Source organism: Pituophis catenifer, unplaced genomic scaffold, assembly GCF_029215685.1.
Source record: "Pituophis catenifer annectens isolate HBS135680 unplaced genomic scaffold, rPitCat1.0.hap2 SCAF_3, whole genome shotgun sequence".
Lineage (NCBI taxonomy): Eukaryota > Metazoa > Chordata > Lepidosauria > Squamata > Colubridae > Pituophis > Pituophis catenifer.
In genome coordinates this window covers 39066567-39091991 of record NW_027256883.1, presented here as the reverse complement: position 1 = coordinate 39091991, position 25425 = coordinate 39066567, and the positions used below count along the sequence as shown (strand labels likewise).

The window sequence follows — 25425 nt, the reverse complement described above, 5'->3', positions numbered from 1 at the left end:
ACCTGAGGGAGAGAAGGAGGAGGCCCAAGCGGAGCGGGGTGAGGGGGATTGCGGCTCCCCGTGAAGAATGTCAGCCACCAGCGTCGACCAGGTACCGCCTTCTCGCGGCTTCGTGGTTCCCGAATGGAGGATCCCCTCGTCCCGCCTTCCTTCCGTTGGTCATAGCGGGGATCCGAGCCCGCTACATCCGAGACCGTGGGACTCCTCCCCTGCTCCCAGGACCGCCCCTTCTGCAGGCCTGGAGGCCGCTCGGCCCGGGGCCTTCCCTGCCGAGGCTCAACGATTCCATTGGTTGTATTCACGGGAGGGCAGCTTATTCGCTAGGTCTCCTAAAATCTACGAGCTCCGGCCCTTGCCTTGTTCGGGCTGGCCTCTGGCTAAACGTTCTGCCCTCGCTGACTGTAGTTGGACGTGGCTCTTGAGGAATTCGCAGTAGTCGTTGCCGTTTGTTCTCCATTATACAGAATTTTCTGCTGGCCTTTTGTTGCCGCGCTTCTTTTCTTCTCTCCCTGCTCCCCCTCCCCCCCCCCACAACATTTATTTTTCTTGCTCTTTTGTCGCCTTAGGGTGATACTGCTATATTTTCAAATAGTATGGTTTTGTTTAATGCAGTGCTATATTTTTCATACACTGGTTTTTTTGCTTGCTTTGTTTTTTCCTTTCCTAGTTTTGCTGTTTTCATCCTTATGTGCTTTTAACATTCCACCTTCTTATCTTTATGGGGGCTGTTGTGCTCTTTGCAACCATCTAATGAACTATTTCTCTTTCCCTCTGTGTACACATTAAACCTTTTTCAAAGATAATCGATACTGGAGGTCTGTAGTGAACAGCCAATTTAATAGACATCAAAATCAGGCACATCAGAGTCAGTATAACAATCTCAAATTTGAATTTTCACTTTTGAAAAGTACTTTAGTATTGGCCAAAGTTAGAGAAGTATAGATTTTTCTGCATTGATTTTATGCTTCACCAATATAAGAAAATTATTACAATTCCGAAGTCACTAAGTCTAATGGGATAGAGGAGAAAAACAGGAATAATATACAGTGGAGTGTTTATAATGTTATCACAGTGGAATGTTAATTTTTAGCTATGCTTTAATGATAAATCTAGTGCTTAAATAAAAGGTTCTAATAGTTTTATGTATTATTGCTTGTGCCAATAGTGTACTTTTATGTTTAAATATTAAACTGTTATGTATTTTTTAAAGTGTATAGTTCTTGTGGTATTCCACATACTCATTTAGAATTCATTAGATGCTTAGGTCTTAGTATTTACTGTTTTTAAAATAAAATGAGTTATTTTAGATATTTAATTTATTGTTATTTTATTTCATTGCTAACAGAGACCTAAAGGACAGGGAAATAAAGGTAAGATGATTTTTCTTTTGTTACAATCCCAGTTAATCAGTATAATTATTTAATTAATCTGAAAAAAGTCTATAGGGACTGAGGCTATTCATTTGTTTGACAACTTTTATTGATATAGTAAATGATTCATTAGGCTACACAAATAAAATTCTGCAATTTTGTTTGCATTTCTAATAAACTTGAATTACCTGAATGTTTTACCATTTTCTTTATTTCTGCCATCAGAACAAATAGGACTAATCAACTGTTCAAATGACGTAGGTTCTTTATTATTTTATTTTGCAATTGATTTTCCAGTTCAGATATTAAGTGTCTTAGGTTTGCTTAATTACATATTTTTGCAGTTCATCTTAGCATCTAAATGTTTATTTTAGATGCTAAAATGAATTAAATTAATTTAAGGAAGTTCATAAAAAAAAATTCATTTCCTTTTCATTCCATTCCTTGAAAGCTCAGGAAGAAGGCCTTTAGAGTTGAGGTAGAGTTTTTAAATTTCAAAATAAGTGGGAAGCATAGCCTGGATACATAGGCTGGCTTTCTGCTTGGTTTGGACATTTTTCTCCAGCATCCCCTTTATGTATTTCTCATTGATCAGGATATTTCTAAAGTTGAGTGTTTTGAGGAAGAATGATGGAGTTTTGTAATTTCAGGGAGAAAATAGAATGGGAAAGCTGTTTAAATCTATTTTTGAAGCTAACAGTTAAAAACTTTTGTTTTTAAAAATAGCATTAAAAATAGCATCCACTTTGGTGATTTGGTATAGTTGTCAATTTGCTTTGTGATAGCTTAAGTAAGCCATTTTTTGTTCTTTTTATTTATTTGTGGATGGCCATTGTCAACTTTTATCCTTGAATTCTAGTAACTAATGCCTGTGCATGGGTTTGGCCTTGTGTAGATAAGGAAGCTGTACAAGGCTAGAAAAACCTTGCATAAACATTTAAGATTATATTCACAGTGTACTGTGTCAACCAAAACTGTGTGATATAAGTGTCTACATCATTGAAATGATAAATTCCAACAGAGTATGTTATCTGTGACATTTCTTACAGTTCTTTGCCAATAGTTCTTTAGAGCTATTAAACTTGATAGCATCCATCAAAATGAAACACTTTCAAGTTTGAAGGATGAAACAAAATTATTGTGATACCCTTTTTATGGAATACATTCAGTCATCTCAGTTTGGCTTATTTCTCAGCATAAGGATATATAAATGTATTGTTTAAACATTTCCACATCTGAGAAGTTTACAAAAATAATTTATAAAATTATTCCCTATAGTCCATTCTTCTTGTTTTAAAGATTGTTTCCCAGAGGATTTACATAAATTTAAAAAACACCACAAAACTGTAAAAAAAAAACCTCATTAAAATAGCATCAAATAGTAAGAAAGATGTGATGCCTAAAGGTATTATGAATTATTAGACAGTTGAAAGTTTTATAAATTTATTTATGCAAAAGATACATATGCTGATAGTATTTTAGGTAATATTTTGGATATGCATTAAACTATAGGGATTGAGGCAATGAATTGAAAGCAAAGCTGTGTATTTTGTCTTTTCAGACACTGGTAATTGAACTGAATAAATTAAAACACTGTTAGTAATATGGTTCTACACAATTTATATCATAAATTAAGATGGCAACTAGTAATGTTCTAGTTTTAATCATTCATGGTTTATGATAAGATCTTGGCAGTTTATTATTATAGCTCTGAACATATGTGTACAGCTCATTTACAAGTAAAAGACCTAAATATATTAAAATGAGTTACTAGTTTCATTATACTTTATATAATTATTTGTTTTTAATAATTGATAAAATATATCTATAGAATCAATGTCAGATTGCTTATATTAGAATTTTTAATAAAATCCTAAAATGTCTGTTACTCTGATATTGCATTGCACAGAACATTTTGTTTTAATTTTTAAAATAAATTGCTAATAGAAGTAAAACCCATAATTTATTTAGTATTTATTCAGTTTATAAACCACTTCAATTATTGAGGCAACTATGGTTGATTACAATATATTAAAGCAATAAACTAAGGAGCAAACAAGATTTTTTTTTAAATTATATTTTTTACTATATTATGGAAAGAAATACCAAGAACTAAGGAATACTCTGTATTCATTTGTATTTGTAGTTCTTTTAAATTACTTTTAAATAGCCATAACTGAACTTCATGATGATAGTCAAAATGTCTTTCAGTGAAACAAGGTGCCACACCTTTACATTCTATATATATTCATTTTATCAATGAATATTATATTGAATTAATAGTAATTGTGCAAACTTTGTGGTTTAGATTTTTAACAGCTAAATTTCGGTTAGGGAGTAAATTAATCAGACTTGTAATATTTTTTGTTCAAAATTTTTTCTGAGACATACCTATTATTGATTTGATATTTTTTAAAAAATATGTTTTAGTTCTTATGAGCTAGTAGCATATGTTCTGTGGCATAGTTGATTTCCTGTTAAGGTGAATCGTAGGATAAACTGCTTTGTCTTTCTCTGAAATACTTGGTAGAGAATTTTGCCTTTCTCTAAAAATTGTATCGCACATTTACATCTTTTTCTTTTGCTTACTCTGTCAGATATTCTATTAGAATGAATTGTACCAATTTTGGTATGTACTTGTTTTGAATATTATTAATTTTAAAGTTAGTGTTTGCACTTGCAATATTATATGACTTACATTTTTGGCTTGTGGTTTTTAACAAGCCCAATTGTTTTTTCCCCTCAGTACAGGAGGGGTGCAAAGGGATGTAAATCATGTTAAAAGATTCAATGTTTTGAGCAGAGAAAAAACTTTTAGGCTGTAGTGTACAAAAAATATGTGTAGAAACAATTTAAGAAAAAAGATCTAATGAAGAAAATATGAAATTGAAAGTATGTTAGAAGTAGAATTTTAAAGAAACCAATAACATGAAAATGTGATACTTGAGTGTCATGTAGGACTGCAATAAAGTTTATTGTGGAATCTTTGGTGTTCTCTGAGCTTGGTTGTTTGCTTGCAGTTGTTTCATTGCCCAGTTAGGTAACACCATCAGTGTACTAGGTACTGGCACTGATGATTTTACCTGGTCAAGTAACAAAACATCTGCAAACAAACAACCAAGCTCAGCGAGCATTAAGGACTCCACAGTTCAACCCTGAGCTACAGATATTCTCTTGGTATCTGTATTTATATCTATTTTGCAACCCAAATTTTAGACACATTTTTCTCTTCTCCAAAATTGGCTATTTGTGACAGAAAAGAGAATACTTAATAGTGATGTATATTAAATGGATGAGTAACTATTACAGACCACCAAGCTTATCAAAACGAAAGGTGAGATATATTGGATATATAGCTGAACAATCTGCTTTCAATAGAATATTAGAGCAGAGTATAAATCTGTTAGCATAATCATTGTAATATGGGGACGCAGTACCTAATCTGTAAACTAGATGCTCAGTTGAGTGGTTAGAGTTATATATTTTGAGTTGTTTTATTGGCAAGTTAAATTGTAAACCTTAATATCCATTCTGGTTACCAGGAATGCAGAGTATAAACACTACCTTTTGAAAACATTTTTTTCCTTAATTTTAAGATTCAAATTAAAACGTTCTAAGTTTTATATAAGGATTTGGCAGATTGCTATCTAATCCCTACCTATACCTTTAGTGTGCATCCAGTGTAATCTCACTTCTTAAAAAAATTCATTGCTGCTTGTTGCTAGAAGTGGAAACCAAATAGAACACTTGGAAATATTGAGAATATACGGTATATCTTGAAATTCTTGCTTATGCATTGTGATATCTTTTTAGAGAACAGACATGGAACAATACACAGACAGAGTATTAAAGCCACATTTGTAGGACTAGTTCCTTTTATATTATCGTTTTTATTGGTTGAAATTCATTGGTATTTGCTTTTTTAAAAAATCAATTTTTGTCATATATCTGAAATCTGGTTAAAAAGCTACATTTGAAGTAATATATAGGAAATACGGCCATTTGTCCATCTCGGTCAATATTGTATCACTGAATTTCAATCAGGAGTTTTACATAGTGATTGTGTGATTGAGTCTGAGATTACTTAATGTATAAAACAAGTAGAAATAACTTTTAATACAAGAATTTTCAGATTTCATTTTTGAAATAAAGTTATTGTAGATATATGTCGGGATGTCACTGTACTAGAAAGAGAATTTTAACAGCAAAGCTGGACTTTTTGCGGTTATTCAATCTATTTCAGTATAGAAAAATTAAATTGGCTGCTTTCAGTATGCCATTCATCTATTCTCTCTCTTACGAACTTAAGGGAAAAAATTGCTGTCATGGTATACTATACAAGGTAATTAGATAACTTAATATACATATAAGGTGATGTATAACACTAAACAGTGTTTAGTTAAAGACCAGATCAGTCCTGTATTTGCACTTCTGTATGAATCCATTGAAGTTCTCTTGTTCTGATGTACATACTTCTCCAAATTAGTTTGTTTTCATTAGGGCCTTCTTACAAATAATATTTCAGGCTTACTTTTTTTTTTCTTGCTTTATATTCTGATCTGTGGCCATAGAAAGTGTAAAGCTCACCCTTCATCTTCTATTAATGTAATATTTTCCCATTTTCATCTCTCTTCTGGATGATCCTGTAATAACACAGTGCCAACCCTTTGTGGCTTTTTGATTTAAGGATTCTACAATACATGCATGTTACCTGTTATGATTTACCTTAAAATGTTATGATTTCCATTAGATGTTCAGAATCACGCACAATACTTTTATGTTATTTCTAATTTTAGTTGCATTTCAGTTTCAGTGCAAAACGGTTCGATTCATCAAAAGGATGCAGTAAATGATGATGATTTTGAGCCATATCTGAGTAGCCAGACAAATCAGGCAAGTATTTACAAAATTATCACACATTCTTGGTACTCCGTAATAAGAATAAAGTAGATTGCTTTAATTATGCAATAACAATAAAATACAACCTTTCAAAGATTTCATATCCCATTTCCTTATAAAACATTGCTGCCTTTGGAATATGCCAATGAGTTAACTTTCTTTTTTTCTTAAATTCTTTTGCTTAGGATCTAAATATGAAGGGCATACCTTGCAGTGGATATAGATGGGAAACAAGCTTAGTTAATATGCATTTCTTGTGGTCATTTTCATTCATTTAATGCTCTAAGCAGAAGACACATTTTTAAAGTTATACATTCTATTTTTAAAGAACATAGTTAAATTAGATTTTTTTAATGAAAAATAAAAACAATTGGGGGGCGGGGGGAGATTGAAGCATTGGTTAATCCTTGCCTTATTAACCAGAGCTGTCTAGTCTTAATTAATCTCATGGGGTGCTTCTGTTATTTTCTTCTTGCTCTAAAATGGTGGTTATTTAACAAAGGCCATAGGCAAAGTTAAGGATAATGAACCAGGATTTGCATATGTATCTGTTTAGTTATTCTATTCTAGCTCAACCCTATTGTCTTAGAAGTTTCACTGATATAGAATTTTTTTCTCTCAAGCAGCTGCAAAGAATTAACTTAAGGCCCTATTTTTCCATGAAAAACTCTTAATTTACTTCTACTGAAGTTCTGGATGTTTCAGTGTGGCCGAAGTCAAGGAAGTTTTTTTCATCCAGGTTTGCCTAAGGCAGTGAGGGAACAAAACTATATATGTACAATAGAGAATTTGATGGCATTATTCTCTGGATGTCTTTTTCAACTGAATGGCCTTGTAACTACCTACATAATGATATACCATTGCTGTGATTGTCTCCACTGCCTTCTGTAACTTCCAGCTTGGGGTTGCAGTTTGATTGCTTATTATTGCTAGTTGAACAACATAGCAAGCAGTATGCATACAATTATAAATATTTGACTTTTGACACTAAACAAGTGCCAATTTAAATGTTATTTAATATGCATAGGATATTTAGATAATTCTGACAAACAGAATTAGAATTTTCATCTGCCAATAAATGTGTGGGCTCTCTTTCAGTTGCAGCCAAGTTTTCTGTCATTAGTTTTTGTGTCCTACTTCAGGACTTACTGCATGATATCAGTAATAAAGGTAGTCCTTACATTTTGGATTGGCAACTTTGTTGCTAAGTGATATGGTTATTCAGTGAGATATCACATGATATCTTATGTCTTGCGACTTTACTGCCAGTGTCTCCCTTGACACTGGTTGTCAGCTGTAAAGCCCCCAAGTGGTGATTGCATAATTGCTGCAATGGTAGTAAACGGCCATTGGTTGTGAAAAACTCAAATGATGCTGTGATCAGTTGTAAAGTTGTTGTAGAGATCTATTAGACACAGTTCCCTTCCTCCATTTTTAAAAGACCCTAGAAATCATCCCTGGAATCTAGTGCAACAGGATATCTCACAAGGGTTTGGTGTAAGAGCATTTCAGACATTGTGGGAACTTTACATGTCTTGTTGCGTGTGATTAAATTTTGGCTTAATGTTTTCCTGGTGAAAGTCATAGTTAAAAAGCTGAAATTAAAATATAATGTTCAGCTTTGTCAATGCTGCTTAAGGTTATAGCTGCTTAACGTTATAGCCGAGGTGGCGGTAGACACCCCCAGACTTGTTATCATGGGGGATTTCAACCTGCCATCTATCGGTGAAACGTCTGAGGTGGCTCGAGAGTTCATGGCTTCCATGATGGCCATGGACCTTACTCAGTTAATTCATGACCCCACTCACACAGGGGGACACACTCTGGACTTAGTTTTTGTCTCTGGTCAGTGGTTGAGTGGCCTTGATATAGGGGATATAGACATCGAACCCTTGTCATGGTCTGACCACTCGCTCCTTCGACTGGACTTTCTAACTGCTGCACCCCGCCGCAGGGAGGCGGGACCGACCAGGTGGTTCCGCCCCAGGCGCCTGATGGACCCTGATAGGTTCCAGATGGAGCTTGGGCCATTTCCTGAGACTCTGGCTCATGACTCGGCTGAAGACCTGGTGGCCGCCTGGGATAGTGCGGCTGCCGGGGCTTTGGACCGTGTCGTGCCTTTGCGGCCTCTGACCCAGCACCAAACTCACCTAGCTCCTTGGTTCTCCGAGGAGCTTAGGGAGATGAAGCGCCGGAAAAGACGCCTGGAGAGTAGTTGGAGGACCAGCCGCTCCGAATCCGACCGAACACTAGTGAGGTCTCATATTAAGACCTACCTAGTGGCGATAAAAGCGGCGAAATCTAGCTGTTTTGCCGCTTTTATCGCGTCATCAGATAATCGCCTGGCCGCCCTGTTTAGGGTGACCCGCTCCCTCCTCCATCTGGAAGTGCGGGATGACCACTTGCAGGGCCGAGCTGAGGACTTTGTGCAGTATCTGTATGACAAAATCGCTCAGATTCGGGAAGGGCTGGCCTCTGGGTATGTCCGGACAGGATGACTGAGGCAGGTCTTGAGAGTGTTATCTGGGGGGAGTTCGATCCTGTGGCTCCCGAGGACATGGACAGGGTCCTGGGACGACTGAATGCAACCACATGTTTATTGGACCCGTGCCCCTCTTGGTTGGTACTGGCTTCCCGGGAGGTGACACGAGGCTGGCTCCAGAAGATTTTAATGCTTCTTTGAGTGAGGGGGTCCTGTCGGCCGCTTTGAAAGAAGCGGTTGTGAGGCCCCTCCTCAAGAAGCCCTCTCTGGATCCGGCTGTTTTGGCTAACTATCGTCCAGTCTCCAACCTTCGCTTTGTTGCGAAGGTTGTTGAGAGTGTGGTGGCGCAACAGCTTCCCCGGTACCTGGATTAAGCTGTCTATCTAGACCCGCTCCAGTCCGGCTTCCGGCCTGGGCACAGCACGGAAACGGCATTGGTCGCGTTGGTGGATGATCTCTGGAGGGCTCGGGATAGGGGTTGCTCCTCTATCCTGGTCCTGTTAGACCTCTCAGCGGCTTTTGATACCATCGACCATGGTATCATGTTGCACCGATTGGCGGGGTTGGGGGTGGGGGGCACCGTTCTGCGGTGGTTCTCCTACGTCTCTGACCGGTTGCAATATGTGTTGACGGGGGCAGCGGTCGACCCCGAGGCACCTTGCTTGTGGGGTGCCACAAGGGTCGGTCCTCTCGCCCCTTCTGTTCAACATATATGTAAAGCCGCTGGGTGAGATCATCTGTGGCTTCGGGGTGGAGTTCCATCAGTACACTGATGACACCCAGCTGTACATCTCCACCCCAGGCCACCCCAACGATGCCCTTGAAGTGATGTCCCAGTGCCTGGAGGTCATGCGGGCCTGGATGGGGAGAAACAGGCTCCGACTCAACCCCTCCAAGACCGAGTGGCTGTGGCTTCCGGCATCCCGATATAGCCAGCTGACGCCATCGCTGGCTATTGGGGGCGAATCACTCGCCCCCACGGAGAGGGCTCATAACTTGGGCGTCCTCCTGGACGCACGGCTGTCTTTAGAAGATCATTTGACGGCCGTGGCCAGGGGGGCTTTTTATCATGTCCGCCTGATACGCCAGTTACGCCCCTTTCTAGATCGGGACTCCCTACGCACAGTCACTCAGGCACTCGTCACTTCCCGCCTGGACTACTGCAACGCTCTCTACATGGGGCTCCCCCTGGGGTGCACCCGGAGGCTCCAGCTGGTCCAGAACGCGGCCGCGCGGGGGATTATGGGGGGCGACGCGCTCCCATGTGACACCTCTCCTGCGCGAGCTGCACTGGCTCCTGGTGGTCTTCCGGGTGCGCTTCAAGGTGTTGGTGACCACCTTTAAAGCGCTCCATGGCTTAGGGCCGGGGTACTTACGAGACCGCCTTCTGTCACCAATAGCCTCCCACCGGCCAGTACGCTCGCACAGAGTGGGCCTCCTCAGGGTGCCGTCCGCCAGACAATGTCGGCTGGTGACTCCCAGGGGGAGAGCCTTCTCTGTGGCGGCGCCCACCCTCTGGAACAACCTCCCCCCAGAGATACGTACAATAACAGACCTCCGGATTTTTCGTCGGGCCCTGAAAACCCATTTATTTCAACTAGCTGGTCTGGCTTGAGTTAAATTTTAAATTGATTTTAAATTGGGTTGTTTTAATTTACGACCAAAATATTTAATTATTTTAAACTGCTTTTAAATTTTGTATGTACTGTTTTTTACTTTGGCTGTTCACCGCCCTGAGTCCTATTTGGAAAACTGGCGGTATAGAAACAGGAACAAACAAATAAATAAATAAATAAATAAATAAATAAATAAATAAATAAATAAATAAATAAATAAATAAATGCAAAAAAGTTCTTTGTGATGTGTGCTGTGACAAGAGACAATTGCATGTTTGTTTCTGCCCAGGGAGTAGGTGATTTGGGTGTCATGTTTGCACTGGAATACAAGATACATAAATTCAATATGATAGTTTTTTAATATGGTTTGAGTGCTCCAATAAAATGGCCTTACATTTCAGTCCCAATTAAAACAAGAATATTCTAGGCCTGAAATTGTCCCCTCCATCCTAAGCTAGCTAGATGTGTGTAGGTCAGATGATTAATTATTTATAGTTAAGGTCAATGATGTTGTAAGCAAATTTTTCGTTCATGCAAATCCCTGCCATATAAGAGTTCAAAAATATCTGTGCTTAACACAAATATTACCTTTTCCATTTTGTTTTCCTTTAAGTTGGTAAATATTGAAAAATAAAACAGGTAAAATAAATTATTGGGCTTTTTTTATTTTTTGTGGCCATTGTATAATAAAAATATTTAGGTTGAAGGAACAGAACAAGTATATAAATTCCAGGGTGGATTTGATTTAAATCGAGTTGATTTAAATCACAATTTAAATCATGATTTAAATCACTAGTAAAAAGGCTTGATTTAAATCAACTTGATTTAAATCATAATTTTTAAAGAGCAACTGTCATCTCTGCTACTCCTTTGACCCACTGTTGACTCACCGATAGTCCCAGTGTTGCAGAATATTCAGCCTCCTGCTACATAACTAAGCTCCATTTCATGCTGAATAAACTAAATTATTTATGTATCTTAAATAGAAAACTATCTTACGATAGATTTTTACCCCAAAAGTTTTTTATTAAAATAAATTCGATAAAAATCAAAAAAATCTGATTTTTTTGATTTTTTTTTTTAAAAAATCATTGATTTTTATCCACCCTGATAAATTCAGAGGTTTGTGGGTCAATTAAGCTTGCAAAAAGTCCTGTCCTGCCTATGCATTTTACTTAGCGGTGTATGTTCTTGGAACCTCAAATTTTGTTCCTCCTCAGGAATAAGAAACAAATGGTGTTCCTTAGCTTGATCTCTTATTACCATCTTTCCGTAGAGAACTTAGTGGCATCTTGACATGAGACACAGTGAATAGTAACACACTGAAGATACTAAAGTCTTTATTCGTATTGGATAAATAAAATGCTTGTCATGTATAGCCTGATTTAAGACGAAGAAAACCAAGAAAAAAGGCAAGAGCCCAGTTAGAAGGAATAAAGTAAAATGGCATCTGGAATATTCTTAGATGTTGGAGGCGCAGCTGTGCCAGAAGATGTGCACACTCTTTCTTCAGAAAGCCATATCAGTGTAATTAAAATTGTACCACTGTGGAGCAGTTTTAAACTATTCAGTGATTATATTAACCACTGCTATTTATTTGGTTTTTAGGGCCTTTATTCCAGGTCTTTTAATATGAAAATATTTTTTCTATATTTAAGTTTTGGGACATGAACGGTATTAAATATTCTTAAGTTTAGATTTGTAACAAATGAACATTATAAATGCAGTATTAAAGTTTAATTATTATTTTTCTTTTTCTGCAGAGTAATAGCTATCCACCAATGTCAGACCCATACATGCCTAGTTATTATGCTCCCTCCATTGGTTTTCCATACTCTTTGGGTGAAGCAGCATGGTCCACAGCTGGAGATCCTCCAATGCCATACTTGACAACTTATGGACAAATGAGTAATGGTGAACACCACTATATCCCTGATGGTGTATTCAGTCAACCTGGGGCTTTAGGGAATACTCCTCCATTTCTTGGTCAGCATGGATTTAATTTTTTTCCTGGCAATGCAGATTTCTCTACATGGGGGACAAGTGGATCTCAGGGGCAATCAACCCAAAGCTCTGCTTATAGCAGCAGCTATGGCTACCCACCTAGCTCTCTTGGTAGAGCTATAGCCGATGGACAGGCTGGATTTGGCAATGATACTTTGAGCAAGGTACCTGGAATTAGCAGCATCGAGCAAGGTATGACTGGATTGAAAATTGGTGGTGAAATGACAGTTGCTGTAACAAAAACAGTTGGATCAGCTCTAACCAGTACAGGTATGACAAGCATTGCAGCAAATAATGTGCCTGCAGTTAGCAGTTCAGCACCTAAACCAACCTCATGGGCTGCCATTGCAAGAAAGCCTGCTAAGCCTCAGCCAAAACTTAAACCTAAAGGTAATGTGGGAATTGGGGGCCCTGCAGTACCGCCACCACCTATAAAACACAACATGAATATTGGCACTTGGGATGACAAAGGGTCGGTGGTAAAAGCTCCTCCAATCCAACCAGTACTGCCTCCTCAGACTATAATTCAACAGCCTCAGCCTTTAATTCAACCACCACCTATGGTGCAAAGCCAGCTGCCGCAGCAACAGCAACAGCAGCCGCTACCACAGTCACAACAGCCTCAAGGACCTCAGCAACAGGCTCAGCCTCATCAGCTGCAGCAGCAGCAACAGCTGCAAAATCGCTGGGTGGCTCCTCGCAATAGAGGTGTAGGCTTCAATCAGAGCAATGGAGCTGGCAATGAAAACTATGGTATAGGTGTTATACCAGTTAGCTCTTCACCATCTGGTGTAGAAGTACACCCAGTTTTGGAGAAATTAAAGGCCATAAACAACTATAATCCCAAAGACTTTGACTGGAACCTGAAGAATGGTCGCGTGTTTATAATCAAAAGCTATTCAGAGGATGATATACATCGTTCCATTAAATATTCTATCTGGTGTAGTACTGAACATGGTAATAAGCGCTTGGATGCTGCATATCGTTCATTGAATGGAAAAGGCCCACTCTATTTACTTTTCAGTGTGAATGGCAGTGGACACTTCTGTGGAGTGGCTGAGATGAAGTCGGTAGTGGACTACAATGCGTATGCTGGAGTCTGGTCTCAGGATAAATGGAAGGGGAAGTTTGATGTTAAATGGATCTTTGTTAAAGACGTTCCGAACAACCAGCTGCGGCACATTCGCTTGGAAAATAATGACAACAAACCAGTTACCAATTCAAGGGACACTCAAGAAGTACCCCTAGAAAAAGCCAAGCAAGTGCTTAAAATAATTGCTACTTTCAAGCATACCACCTCAATCTTTGATGACTTTGCACATTATGAAAAGCGTCAAGAGGAGGAGGAAGCCATGCGTAGGGTAAGAGATCATACTACTTTTTCCTGGATTAGAAGCTTGATTATTAAAAATGGAGTTGCTTCTGATCTTAACTAATAGAAATTGATATTTAATACCACCTTAACAGATTTAGGTGAGAATATTCTGGATAACATGTTCGTTAGGGTCTGCATTAAAATTTAAATACCTTAATTTTAATTTAGATTTGTATTAATAAATCGCAAGACCAAATATTTAATACTAGTTATGAGATTCTGTGTCTTCATGTAAAGTATTTAAGTTGTAATAGATATTGAGGTGTACAGAGAAGAAATAATTCCTTTACCAGCACTATTGCTGTTTAAAAAATAATACAGAATAAAAATTTATCAAAAAAATCAATAAAACAGTTTTTGAACTATTCCCTCTGCCCCATTCCCTCAAAAGCATTATAATTTGTATCCAAATTCATTGCAGACCAGGAATGGACAATCTACAGCTCAGCTAAAGTAATTAATGGAGTCTCAGTTCATGCTGGCAGAACGCAGGAAGTAAGGAAACAATAGTTTTGAGATGCTTAAGGCACCCATTTTCATCCTTTAAATGTCTTGAATTACACAAAATCTTGAGATTTAGTTTTGCAATTGGAAGGAAACAAAGAGTTCTGGTGAAATCACACCTGTTGGAGGCCGTGTTTGTGAGTTAGAAAACTGTTCTCTGCCTTGTGTTTTTCCATTCTTGGATTGTTCTGGGAATGCTAAAGGAATCAAACTGGGTAAAGCAATTAAACGCCTTTCTTCTGATTTGGATCTAAAGCCTCTTAGCCATCCGAATTTAACTTGTTCTTCCTTGGATTATCTGCAAATAAGGATGTTGCTTCAGACACATGGCTTATTATCAAAACACTGTTTTTGTGGAGACAAAAACAGTTTATTTTTTTTAATTTTTAAAAAGACTTGAACTTGTGTAATTCATTTATTTGACAGTAAGCCAAGACTATTTGAAAGGTTATTAAAACATTATTGCAGCTTTTGTGGACAAAATTGCTTAGGTTTGACAGAAGCTAGGTTTCTGGCGCACACTAGTCGTAGAGGTGATTGAAATGATCTGGGATAATTTTGAGTTTATGGGAAAGCAGATCCTCTACAGCAGGGGTGTCAAACTCAAGGCCCGGGGACCGGATCTGGCCCGCGGGGTGCTTAGTTCTGGCCCGTGGGGCTGCCTCGGAAACAGCGAAGAGCTGGCCTGCGGTGCCTCTGCCAATGAAAACAGGTCGGGAGGGCTGTGCGCAGCCCTCCCGACCTTTGTTTTCACTGGCAGAGGGTTGCAGGAGGTGGTAGCAGCCGAAAACTCAGCTCGAGAGCCCGTTTCCACTGGCAGAGTGTTTGGGCCTCCACAGGCGCCCCGGACATGAATGATGTTGAGCTGGCCATGCCCACCCGGCCCCCCAAGTTTAAATACAACCCTGATGCGGCCCTCAATGAAATCGAGTTTCATACCCCTGTTCTTCCGTATTACTTCCATCACTTTTCAGTAAGAACCCTGCTCCTGCTGGCTATGACTTCCTGTGAAATAGCAGAAGGTTGGATCTGGCAGTGATCAGTAGTTTCTGGAGACGGTTGTAGCATACCTCCTGTTCAAGAAACCTTGGCTCAGTACAACTTTATACTTATTTCCCCTAGAAAACAGTGGTGATCGTACAATTTCTCCTAGAAAAAGATTATTTATATCTTGCTAGTCAGGATTCAGTTTATAGTATATAGTAAGTAAATTGCATTGAATATGCTTGCTGATGATGGCTTTTAGAGTGAGTGTAATCCTCTGAATCCTCCTTGAATTTGGGAATTTTGGAGCTCCTAGCTTCACAATTCTTGCTTGAAGAGCAAGTAGCAGTGGTGACTAGCATAGATTTTGCCCAGTTAAATATTATATACTGATTGCAACAGTGAAGCCCTACTTATATATAGACGCTTATGTCCTAATCAATTCTCTCCTAGATTATTGTAACAACTCTACATGGGGCTACTGTTGCAGAGCATTCAGAGGCAACAGTTAATACAAAATATGGTGACCCAGCAGTGATGGTATATGCTGGTATACTTGGATAACACCTGTTTCAGGAACTACATTGGTTGCCAGTTGGTTCTTGGTCTTCTGTTTACAATTGAGACCCGGACTTGATCCAGAGGACATATGGCAGCACACCACATTCTTGTGTGATCTCTGCAGCAAATCATATAAAAGCACACCCAATTCCTGTGCAGTTTTCAGAGGCTGCAGAAGCTGTGTGAGAATGGGGCATGCTCTCATGTGGCTTCCAGATGATCTAGAAATTGCCTTGCTCTTGTGTAGCCTCTGGAGCCTCTGAAAATCATACAAGAATGGGGGCATGCTTGCTTGCAGTTTTTGGAGACTTCAGAGGCCATGTAAGAGCATGCTCTGAAGCCGCTTCAAGAATAAAGTCTTTGTGTAAGGTGTAGCTATCACGGATAGGCTATGGGGGGCCTGTTAAAAAGAGAATACCATCTGAAGGTAAGAGGCAGATTTTGGGAAGTGTTAGGCTGTAGGGGCATCACACCCTTCCCCAAGACTTGCATGCCCTGGAGATAGGGTGTAACGTGGTCTTTTTGAGTGATAGTGGCAACACTAGGGCTGAAGTCGAGACCTGAGCTGCTGACAGGTTGTTCAGGGTGGCTTAGATGGAGAGGTTGGCAGGTGGTGGAGGAATTGCATTGTCCCCATGGTTATAAGATCAGGCTCACTGACAGGCAACCAAATTTTGATCATGTGATTGCAGGGACACCTTAATGGTCATAACTTCAGACACAGTTTGTAACTGTTCAGTGCTGTCACAATTTTGAATAGCTCCTGAACAGCCATTTCTTAAGAGAGGACTATTGCTGATTTTCTCCTTACAGGCCCTATATGGCTAAAGATCTGGTTACCTGGGGTACTGATTTTTCTTGTACTCATCTGTCTATCAAACCAGATGAAATACAATATATTCCCTCCCAGTTCCATCCCTATGTGATTGTCACCTGATGAAGCCTTGGAAATGGGTGTCTTGAATAGCCAGCCCTAGCCCATGCTTTGGAACTTCTTCCCAACAGAGATATGACCTGCTTTGTTTCTTTGGGGCTTTAGAAAATTGTAAAGGCTACCTGTTCCACCTTGCACAAAAGGAGAATATAGTGTAATTGAAGGTCGGGTTCGTGGATGTATGAAATTTTTATTTTTAAGATTTTATCTTTTTCTCTTTATTTTTAAACGTGCTTCAGAGTTATTTTTAACCACCTGGAGCCTTTGAGAATGGCTAGCGTATAAAGAAAATGAATAAACAATAAACAATTTAGTGGATCTATCTTCTAAATATGTATAATATTTTAAAATATTAGACTATTATTAAATTATGTATGCATAAAGTAGTGTAATAGAATCTTGAAAATATAGTTTGAATGTTTGAACATTTATGGTAATTGCTATATTGTGAAATATTCCTTATAAAATGTGTCTTGGTGTGATAAATCAAAGCTTATATTGTATGTGCTTAATTAAATCCAACCCAGTGCTGGTTCTTATTATATGATGTAACCATTGTAGGCTAGTGTATAACAACACTTAATGTATTGCTTTTTGCAATGAAAGGTGAATAAAGGGTTGTTATCCATTAGGGATTTTGAATATCAGCCCCAGATAGGACTTGAATTTCCTTGCCAAACTTCATACTTTCTCCATTTGATATGCTTTTAAAAGCTTGGAAAAATATTAGAATATTAGCAACAGAAAAATTGCTGAGAATGCATAATGCTTTAGCTACTGAAAGTCCGTTTACCACTGAAAAGTAGCGAAGTAGAAAAATAACAATCATAAGCTAACCTATTGAGAAATATTGTACTCATTAAGTGGAAAAAAATGGTTTTAAGTACGGAAATACTAGATAAGTATTTAACCAGAATAATGTCTCACAAATTTTAGTTAGCTATGACTTTGGTCATTTTGGAAGGAAATCTGGAATATCAAACACACCTGGAAAATATTAGAGTGGGATATTCTCTTAATCTAAGTAGAATTTAAAAGTTAAGTATCCTAATTCCTTAGTTAAAAATAGTCACCGCAAGTGGAAATTCTGAAAAAAACTATATTGCCTTGTAATTATATTTGTCAGTGGAAAGGATTGATAGAAGCTATTCACAAACTGATGGTTATTAATTGGGGTTATTTTAGAGAACACCAGCATCCACAGGGGAAGTGAGGGAGGTCAAGAATGGCAAGATGACACTAGTAGCAGTGTGATCAAAGCTCAACCTCTTTTGTATGTGTGTCAGCATTGCAAACATGACAAAGGGAAAGGGGCTTCGATTATCCTGCTGCAACTGCCATTAGGCCTTTTTTTGATTTGTTCTCTCCTCATGGATGCTGGTGATTGCAGATCAACATTGTAAAAGCCAACCACTGTTAAGTTGAGATTCTTATTAATATTCCAAATGAATTAACAATATGAAATGTTTTATTCTTCCCCAATTTTTTAGAACAGCCTAATAAAGGCTTGAACTAAAATCTTTTAACAAAATTGCTATTTTTTTTAAACACTGTCCATATGCATTAAGTGGAATATATACTCTGTTATATTTGTTAACATAAACACATATTTAGTTGTTGAAGACCAAACCAATCATGTCATCATATATTTGTTTTTGAAAAACTGACCAATCTGGTTTATTGGTAGCGAAAGCAGAACTTTTTGCAATTGGTTGTGCTAATACTATGATGTGAATAAAAAAAGACTGAATCCAGATTTGACATACTGAATTAAAGGGGTCCTTGTACTGGCAGAGGAAATTCCTCATTGTAGATAAGGAGCAGATCATTGATTATTTTTGTGGATTCCTTCTTCTCCATGTACCTTATTTTCATAGATGATCCCTGCATTTCCAGATTTTGGGAAGCTACAGGGGAAGGAGGTTGTTTTGCCTTCCAACTATGAGGTATTTCAGTTTGCAGATAAGTGCTCTGAATAATTTTGAAGCATAATGAAAATAAGAATTCAGGGCTCTGAGAAAATAAAACTGGTCTTGAAAAGAAAGTTTGTGCAAATAGTTTTTTTCTGAATATGTGGATGAGTTGGGAGTTGCTTTTTCCCATTGTTTTGCTAGCTAACAAATGGCCCTTTGGAATGAGAAACTTTTTTATAGAATACCACCTTTTCAATTCCAATCTGTTAACACATATACCTTTTAATAAGCTTTTAAATTTCTATCTAAGAAAATGTTTTATAATATTTGGTATCACCTATATCTGTGTTGCTGAGTAAAAAATTAACAGCGCCCTAAATATATATAATTGAAAGAAATCCGAATTCGTGATTTAAAAATGCTTAATAAAAATTGGTTTCAACTAGATAGTTGCAACCTAGGCAACTTTTACTGAAAATTATGTATTGACTATGTTTTACTTTCAATATGAGTAAATTATGCAATAAGCAGCATAGAATGTGTCTGATCTATTAAAATTATAAATGCAAAACAGATTGCACTATGTGAATGTCTGTATGAAGATACCAATTTTTATTTGACATTCTATAACCATGTTTCATATGACAGACTGTATATTTAAATAGAATATAGGATTAGATGTTCACAGGATAGCATACTTATTCGCTACTGTATTTTTGCAGCATGTATTATAATAGAATTTACTATTGAAGGGTTCCCCCCCTCCAAAAACATTAATGTTATGAAAAACTCTTGATAGTGCTACATATTGTGAATTATGTTGTAAGATATTCAGTATCTACAGGAAACATGCTACTCTATTAGAAAGACTTGAAAGTGGTATTTATCACAGAGGGAATCCCAAAGCTTATCTCTGGAAGTTTTCCCATTAACTTTGCAAATGAAAAACATGGAATTGTATCTAATAGACTAATTCCATTTACCACAGAATGGATCCTGGTCCCTCTTACCTTGCTGAATAACTTTATTTGGGAATTGGGTTATTTTTATTTATTTTGTCAATTTATATAATTGGTCATCTCGCTTGGCAAACAGCTTAAAATAAAACAAACAAAACCGCAAACTATATAATAACACATAGCAATCAGGCATGATTTAACATCATCATTACGACCAGGAGATAGGCTCTAACCCATACCCAGAAGCCCAGACTCAGGTGCAAATCCAAGTTTTCAAGGCCTTACAAAAAGCCCACAGGGATAGTCTAATCTTAGGGGGAATGATGCTCCAAGGGGCAGGTGCCACAGTCAAAAAGATTCTCCTTCTAGGCCCCATCTAGCTGACAGTATCTTGAGCATACCCTTCAGATAGAACCAATAGAAACAATTGGGGAGAGATGGTCTCATAAGTAACTTGGTCCTAAGGCATGAAGAACTTTAAAGGTGATAACCAGAACCTTGAATTGCAGGAATTGCGGAAGCACATTGGAAGCTGATGCAGCTTACAGAGCAGTGGTGTCCCATGTACCAAGTAACTGACACCAGTAATTGCAGTGATGTTGCATTTGGCACCAGTTGAACATTCCAAATATTTTTCAAGGACAGCCCCAGATAAAACACATTGTAGTAGGCCACTCTGGAGATCAAAATAAGATGTGTGACCATGGGAAGCCACTCCTCTGGTACAGAAATGTGCGCAGCTAATAACGACCCTTAAGCTTTGCAGAGGCCCTCTTAACCATGACTGCCGCCTCCTCTTCAAGAAGGAACTGTGAGTCTAGGAGAACCCAGTTGGCAAAGAAGGAAGGACCCATGAACTAGGAGATACAAAATATCAGAGCCATTCAGTCTTGCTTGAGTTGAGCTAAAGTCTGTTGTGCCCCATCCAGACCCCCATATCCTCCAGGCCCTGAGACAGAGCCTCCATGGCATTACTTAGGCATCCTCGGGTAGAGATATAAAGCTCACCCCAAACTGTCGGACTCAAGATGACCTCATCCAGTTTCATAGATGTTAAACAAGAGAAGTGACAGTATCTGATCCCTGAGGTCCTCCACAAAGGAGGGCACCACCACTGGATCTTTTCCCTCCTACCAATACCAACTGAGACTGATCTTGGAGGAAGGAAGAGAACCAGCATCTTCCATTTCCTCTGAACTACCAATGCAGCTACCTTCTTTACAACCTTCCTTAGGAAAGGAAGTATGAAAACTGGACAAAAATTATTCAGAATGGTGGAGTTTAATGTGCACCCTCCCTTTCAATATAATTTTATTGAAAGTTTTAATACAAACTAAAAGTAAGAAAAAGAGAAATAAAGCTAACATGCAAAAAGAAAATAGAAAAGTGAGAAAAAAAATATAAAATAGTGGTTTCCTATTTTCTTTAAAACAGTTATTAAGTACAACTGTAGATTTACCTCTTTTCTAAACTTACATCGTGCCTCTTTTCTTTCTATAATCTATTCTGATGGTCAAAAACATAGCTATTTTTTTTTCTGTTTTACACAAAAGTCCATAAGGGATTTTCAATCTGCAATAAATATAGGTATTATCTTCTCTAATCAAACAGGTCAATTTGGCCATCTCAACAAGTTTTTATCATCTTCGCCAACCACTCCTCAACTATAGGTATTGCCAGATATTTCCATCTTTGTGTATACCATAATCTTGCTGCGGTCGGGTCGAGCGATGGCCCCTTAAGACAGCAGAACTATCAGGGTGGATTTGATTATAATCAAGTTGATTTAAATCAAGATTTAAGCCACTAGTAAAAAGGCTTGTTTTAAATCAACTTGATTTAAATTATAATTTTTAAAGAGCAACTGTCATTTCTGCTACTCCTCTGACCCGCTGTTGACTTACTGACAGTCCCAATGTTGCAGAATACACAGCCTCATGCTAAATAACTAAGCTCTATTTCATGCTGAATAAACTAAAATTATTTATGTATCTTAAATAGAAAACTCTTTAGATAGATTTTTACTCCAAAAGCATTTTATTAAAATAAATTTAATAAAAATAAAAAAAATATGTTTTAAATTTTAAAAAATCAGATTTAAATTTTTTAAAAAATCAATTTTTATCCACCCTGAGAACTATCTACCTATTACCTCAAAGAGAAATTAACGACTGCCAGAACCTAACCACATGTCTCCTCCCTGGAGGTTATAATCAGCCAGGAGGAACATGGATCTAACATAGAAGTGCTGCATAATAACTCCAAGGACTGTGTCTCATTTCCTCAGGCCTAATGAACTCAAATTTGCCTCAGATATCCAAGCTGGATCCAGCCACAGTAACTTCCACATGAGCTGATCAAAGACAGAGTCTACCTTAGACTGGATTCTTAACATTAATATTATGAAGAGAAGTACCCTTGGTCAAAATATGCAATCTTATATTGGATTGGTTGAGCAATTGTGTTGTATGAAAAAAAGTCTGAATTTAAAAGATCCCTTCACCCAAAAAGAATGAGACTATTAACATGTTTCCAATATAGTTAAGATGGTTTTGCTATTTTAAGGATTTAGATTAAAGTTAATAATTATAGCAAAGGGTTTTTGTCCTCTGCTCTTTCTGTTCAAGTTGAAAGAGCACCAATAAATATTCTATTCATTCTATGATTAATGGCCCTATTTTGATAAATAACACTTATAATAACGAATACCATCATGATTTTAGGCCTATACAGAAAATTAAAGTGATATGAAATATAAATTACTATGGAAGAGTGGTTTATGGCTTTGATAAAATAGTATGGCATGCTTATTTTTTAAAAAAATATTGTATAGAATTTTCTAAACAACTAACAAGTTCAAACTTTATAGGTTGAAAATGATTTTTTTAACCAAGATAATTGATTTCATGTTTTGATAAAGGTTACAGTTTGTTTTTATGAATCACTTATAATTGAAGATGAAATTGGTGTGTCCTCCACTGTATAGAAGTTAAGTATTTTATGATAATGCATTAATGATTTTCCTTTTTTTTCTGTCCTGCAGGAGAGGAATAGAAACAAACAATAACTATATGGAGATGATCCTGCTAGAATTACAACACTAATGATGTAGACTCTGGAAATGCCTAATATGTCTAAGAAGACGTTATTAAAGCTTTGTTCCTGCTTAAGGTGACATCTTTGAACACTTTAACACAAATGACTCTTCTTGTAATGGTTCTCATCAGTGCATCTGCCCTTATACTCTCTCACCAAACACACTTGAGAACTGTAACTTCGTCAAGCACTTTCTGTCCTGAAGCTTTTACCAGTATCTGCTGTCTTTTGTAATTATGCATCCTAGCTAAGGCACAGGAGATGGAACGAATGCAAGGATTCATTAACTCTTTGAATTTGTTAAATACTAACAATTAACCATCATAAGTGGTTCAATGATGTGAGATTCACATTGCTTCAATTTATTTTTCTTTGATGTAGTTTTTTAATTGTCAGTTTTTTTAGCTATTCAAGCAGAATTTAAAGCAAAATCATGCCATATTTAGTCCTGGAGTAAAATTCAAGTCTAAATGTTCATGTGAAAATTATTGTAGTAAACTTTTAATATGGCAAAGCAACTTTGAGCTACAGTTTAGCCAAATGAATTATAACATGAAATTATATTAGAATGTCATTTCCCTTGTTTCAAACTGTTTGGTGTAGAGAATATTAATATATGCAGCTTGGTGGGCCACACCAGTTAATGCACATTTCTTTTTTCCCCCCCTGTAACATGTATACCAGAAGAAGTGTGTTTGTCTGAGGAACTGTTTGTTTGCTACACTCAATCTCAATTTTGAGTATATGTACCTCAGTCTAAATCAGACTTTTTATGACCTTTATAACAACACTTAAAATCTTTAATTCCTATTTCTGGGTGTTTGCAAGCCTGAAAAGATTGCTATCATGGAAGTGAAAATTTATTCCTCTAAGTGATTCACTAGCTAAATAAACATTATTCTTGTTTTAGCAAGCATATATTCAGTTTCTCAGATTTTGTTTGTTCCCAATTCTGAATATAATAGTCTGCTATTTTTTCAGTTCAAAATACTTTGGGAAATAAAACGTTTATTCATGGTTTCAGTTTGTATGCTCTCATGGCTGTGTTTACATGTTACTTATTAGTACTATATAATAAAAGCCTAGGAATCATAATCACCTGAATATGTTCTATGCTACTTTTTAAAATTTATTTTAAAAGTTTACTTGTGTATCAATGTGAGTCGTACTGTTTGAAAACACAACAGCTATATTATCTACATAAAAAACAGCTGCAGTATGGCATCAAGTTGTGTTATGTTTTTAGAAGAATGGAAGGCAAAACAGGTATAGAGGCATCTTTAAAAACCTATTCGTGAATTCTTAATTATGACTGTAAATCATAAATGTTTACATCATCTTTGGAACGCTTCATTAGTTTTAAAATTTGCTTTGGTAATTAGGATTATGTTAGAATGTTATTTTTGTACCACACTTATATATACAAGTTGGGTAGATGGTAGTTTTGATTAAAAAGGCTTTATTATTTATTGTCTTATGCTTGAAGGCAATCTTGTACAGGTAGTTCTCAGCTTACAACTGTTTGTTTAGCAACTGTCTGAAGTTAAAACAGCAGTGAAAAAAGTGACTTGCAACCAGTCCTCACACTTACAGCCATTGCAGCATACCCACAGTCACGTGATCAAAATTCGGACATTGGCAACTGCCAGCAGGTATTTTATAACAGTTGCAGTATCCTGAGGTCGTCATTTGCAATCTTCTGACCAGCCTCTGACAACAAAGTCAATGGGAGAAATGAGATTAATGACCAACCACTGCATGATTTACTTAACTGCAGTGATTTTCTTAATAACCATGGCCAGAAGATCATAAAATCAAGTGCAACTCACTTAACAGTTTCCTTGCTCAGCAGTAGAAATTATAGTTCCAATTATAGTCATAGGTTGCGGACTACCTGTACATATTAAATGTATCATCCAAGTCAGTAGCTTTACTTTGATGTAAGAAAGAGAAAGAGAAATCATGTCATTCCAACTGGTTCCTCTCTGCTTAATGCTGCCAAAGATACTGCTGGGTTGAGCTTGCCTTAGCAGAAGAAAGGATAATTAAGAAAAAAAAATGAAAAATCACCCAGGATGGCGTATATTGGACAGTATTTCACACAGGTGAAACTAAAGCTGCTTCCAGTGTGCCCTGTTTCTCTGTCACAATCCAAATGGGTCCATTCTGAAGAACACTCCATGGGATTGAATCTAAGGCTTTCCTTTACACACATGGATTTATAGTACTTTGAACTCTATGGAGCTTCCTTCCTTCTAATAAAGTATATTTAGGAAATTTAGTTGTTAGATATGTATTTCCAAATGAATAATTTAATTTGAAATAAGTTACATATTCTTTAATCGCATGTTAGATGCATACAGTAGCCTAGTCCAGTGGCCCTCAATCTTTTTGGCACCAAGATCTGGTTTTGTGGAAGACAGTTTTTCCACAGATGGGGGCGGGTGGTGGTGGAGGAAGAGGACGAGTGTGCAAACTAGATCCAACCCTGTGCAGTTTCGCCTCCAGGTGTGTGGCCCGGTTCTGATCAGGCCACGGTCCAATACTGGTCCATGGCCTGGAGGTTGGGGACCCCTGGTCTAGTTTACAAAATACATTTAACAATAGTGTCAATTAATTGATGGACCCAGCAAGTATAATTGCATACTTTACAGCCATACTTTATCTTCACATTATGAAGTTTACATTTTTCATTGAACCATGGTTAAAGTTTATTATATTAACAGAG

General features: G+C 37.4%; 1 protein-coding gene across 4 annotated transcripts; it reads left to right on the top strand.

Moving 5' to 3' along the window:
- The first annotated feature begins 1 nt into the window (after position 1).
- On the top strand, positions 2-23792 carry YTHDF3 (YTH N6-methyladenosine RNA binding protein F3). 4 transcript variants are annotated; one of them, XM_070940519.1, is made up of 7 exons: positions 31-91; positions 1346-1370; positions 1596-1627; positions 3968-3999; positions 6178-6263; positions 12131-13732; positions 22645-23792. In XM_070940519.1, exons 3-7 carry the CDS (start codon positions 1623-1625, stop codon positions 22666-22668), a joined length of 1749 nt encoding a protein of 582 aa, XP_070796620.1. In that variant the 5' UTR covers positions 31-91; positions 1346-1370; positions 1596-1622; the 3' UTR covers positions 22669-23792. The 4 variants fall into 4 exon arrangements, with proteins under 4 accessions (XP_070796618.1, XP_070796617.1, XP_070796619.1 ...); XM_070940517.1 differs by lacking the exons at positions 1596-1627; positions 3968-3999 and adding an exon at positions 18607-18675 and having other exon boundaries at positions 2-91; XM_070940516.1 differs by lacking the exons at positions 1596-1627; positions 3968-3999; positions 22645-23792 and adding exons at positions 18607-18675; positions 21213-21308 and having other exon boundaries at positions 2-91.
- Positions 23793-25425: the final 1633 nt, after the last annotated feature.

What these genes read in the sequence shown, in the direction of transcription:
- YTHDF3 (XM_070940516.1), top strand. Translation starts at nt 68, where the DNA reads ATGTCAGCCACCAGCGTCGACCAG. An exon ending in CAGCCACCAGCGTCGACCAG is followed by an intron (nt 92 to 1,345) that starts GTACCGCCTTCT and finishes CATTGCTAACAG; the next exon opens with AGACCTAAAGGACAGGGAAA. An exon ending in TTTTGCCTTCCAACTATGAG is followed by an intron (nt 18,676 to 21,212) that starts GTATTTCAGTTT and finishes CTAATCAAACAG; the next exon opens with GTCAATTTGGCCATCTCAAC.